We start from the raw sequence: 2,719 nt of genomic DNA, 5'->3' as shown, positions 1-2,719 counted from the left end.
GTGACCAGGTAGCCGGGCTCTGCGGAGCGGGGCGCCAGCTCCACACCTGTGGAGCCATCCGTGGGAATGCTGGGGTAAAGGATTTCAGGGGCATTGTCATTCTGATCCAGCACGAACAGGCTCAGTGACATGTTGCTTCTAAGGGGAAGGTCTCCACTGTCACTGGCCATTACCCACAGCTGCAGGTCTTTAACCTGCTCATAGTCAAAAGAGCCCAGAGCATACAGGATGCCTGTGTTGGAATTAATGGAGACATAGGAGGATAGAGGCATTCCTTGAAATGTGTCCTCAGCCAGAGAGTAAATGACCTTGGCATTGTTGCCGCTATCAGGGTCATGCGCAGTCACAGATAAGATTGAGATGCCTCTGGGATTGTTTTCCAGGATGTAGGTGGAGTATGAGGTATGAGGGAAGATGGGAGGGTTGTCATTGATGTCTGCCACAGTTAGGGAGATGTGGCTTTCTGTAGACAAGGGTGGGTTTCCACGATCAATGACACTGACTGTGATGTTATAATCTGAGATCTCTTCTCTGTCCAGGCCTTTCGTTGTCAATAAGTGATAGTAATTATCAACTGACTTTTCCAATTTAAAAGGCAAGTTCCTGGGGATAGAACATAGAATCTCGCCATTCTCTCCAGAATCACCATCATGCACACTAAACAGTGCAATTATGGTTCCAGGAGGACAGTCTTCAGAGATGGAACTAGCAAGAGAGGTGAGGATCACTTCTGGGGCATTGTCATTCACGTCCTGTACTGTGATCAGCACCTTAGCACTGGCCAGAAGAGCACCTCCATCCTGAGCTACCACTTCCATGAAGTAGAACCTGGATTCTTCATAATCCAGTGATTGCAGAGTTGAGATTTCACCCAGGTTCGAATCAAGTTTGAAAGTTCCTGAAATTTTGTCTTCTTCATTGCAAAAAGAGTAAGTTAATTCCCCATTTGTTCCCTCATCTGGATCCGTAGCGGTTAGTGTAAGCAGCCGAGTCCCTACCGGTATGTTCTCTGGTACACTCACTCTGTACTCGGATCGAGTGAACAAGGGCGCGTTATCGTTGGCATCAAGGACCATCACACGTATGTGCATAGTACTAGAGAGTACGGGGTCTCCGCCATCTAAAGCTGTGAGGAAGAGGTCGTGGACAGCTACTTTCTCGCGGTCCAAGGGCCGTTCCAGTACCAGCTCCGGATATTTTTGTCCATCAGCTCCGCTTTTCTCGTCCAGAGAGAAATGCATATTGCGACTGAGCTGATAACTCTGGAGGGAGTTCACACTCACATCCGCATCCCGAGCGAAGGGAAGCACTAATCGCGTTCCAGTAGCTGCATTTTCATTAACTTTTACTTTTACTTCCTCATCCCGGAAACGCGGAAAGTTATCATTAATATCTATTATTTCTATTTCTACTCCATACATTTTCATGTTATTCTCAACCAAGATGTTAAAACTCACCAGACACGGAGCGCTGTGAGCACAGAGCTCCTCCCGGTCTATCCTGCCCGTGGTGACCAAGCTGCCGCTTTGCGGGTTCAGAGCAAAAAGCTGCGTCCTACCTCTGGAGACGATGCGGACTCCGCGCTCCGCCAGCTCCCGGGGCTCCAGCCCCAGGTCCTTGGCGATGTTTCCCACGAAGGAGCCTTTGTCCAGCTCCTCCAGCACCGAGTAGCGGATCTGCCCGGCCCCGGCTCCCCATAGTGTTTCCAGGAGCAGGAAGAGCAAGAGCGGCTCTATGCAGCGCCAACCCCTCAGTTGATCCGCCATTGCTTTCTCTCCGACCAGTTTTCTTAGTCCTAATTCCAGCCTGCTGTTTCCTTATTTCTTTCAAGCCAAAGGGAACACATTACTTGACAGAAATGCAAGCCTATTCCCCTAAACTTCTCTGGTCTTTTTTTTTGTTTGGTGCGGAAGGAGCAGAGAGGTAACCACAAGCAGCTTTTCTACTTTGGTGAACAGCGACGCCCAGAGCCCTAAGCAGTTACTACACCAATTATGTTTTACTTCATAAACGTTTAATTATATTTTATTTCTAATAATTTTGCTGTATCTTTAACCTATTATCAAGTGACATTGTTTATATTTAATTCTTTTTTGTTTTTTAAAAAATTTATTTATTTATTTGACAGAGAGAGACACAGCGAGAGAGGGAACACAAGCAGGGGGAGTAGGAGAGGGAGAAGCACGCTTCCTGCTAGGCAGGGAGCCCGACGCCGGGCTCGATCCCAGAACCCTGGGGTCATGACCTGAGCTGAAGGCAGACACCCAAAGACTGAGCCACCCAGGCGCCCCTATATTTAATTCTGAAATAGCAAAAGTCTTCAACAAACCTTGAGATCAATATAATTATTAGATTTTTATTTCTTTAGAAAAGTTTTAGTTAAGTGCCACTGAGCCTATGTCCTTTATTTACCTCTTACCTACATCAAGTGCATTAAATTAGGATATTGGAATTCTTAATTTTGTAGGTTTTAAAATTTCATCTTTTTATTAGGATATATTTATGAAAATGTGCCCATTGGGCATAAGAATGTCAAGAAAACAAACCTAGCTCCCATTGCACTTTTGCAAAAAGACCTACTGACTCAAGCAAATTGTATTAGTTGTCATAAAAGAAAAAATAAAGGGGCCATTTTGTTTCTTGTGAGGTCTTTGAGAAAGTTCCCAGATTTTCACACCAAGAATTTGGCAGCTACACTATATCAGACTAAGACTTTGAG

General features: G+C 45.7%; 1 protein-coding gene across 1 annotated transcript; it reads right to left on the bottom strand.

Annotated features, from left to right (window-relative positions):
* Window positions 1-5: 5 nt before the first annotated feature.
* On the bottom strand, window positions 6-1,766 carry LOC110583113 (protocadherin gamma-A5-like; the record flags this gene model as incomplete). Its single annotated transcript, XM_021693187.2, has 1 exon — window positions 6-1,766. A coding segment is annotated over exon 1 (1,761 nt), but the record flags the coding sequence as incomplete, so codon positions are not given.
* Between the last annotated feature and the right edge of the window lie 953 nt (window positions 1,767-2,719).

The sequence above is a fragment of the Neomonachus schauinslandi genome, unplaced genomic scaffold, assembly GCF_002201575.2.
Source record: "Neomonachus schauinslandi unplaced genomic scaffold, ASM220157v2 HiC_scaffold_3122, whole genome shotgun sequence".
NCBI classification, from domain to species: domain Eukaryota; kingdom Metazoa; phylum Chordata; class Mammalia; order Carnivora; family Phocidae; genus Neomonachus; species Neomonachus schauinslandi.
This window is presented reverse-complemented; position numbering and strand designations above follow the sequence as displayed.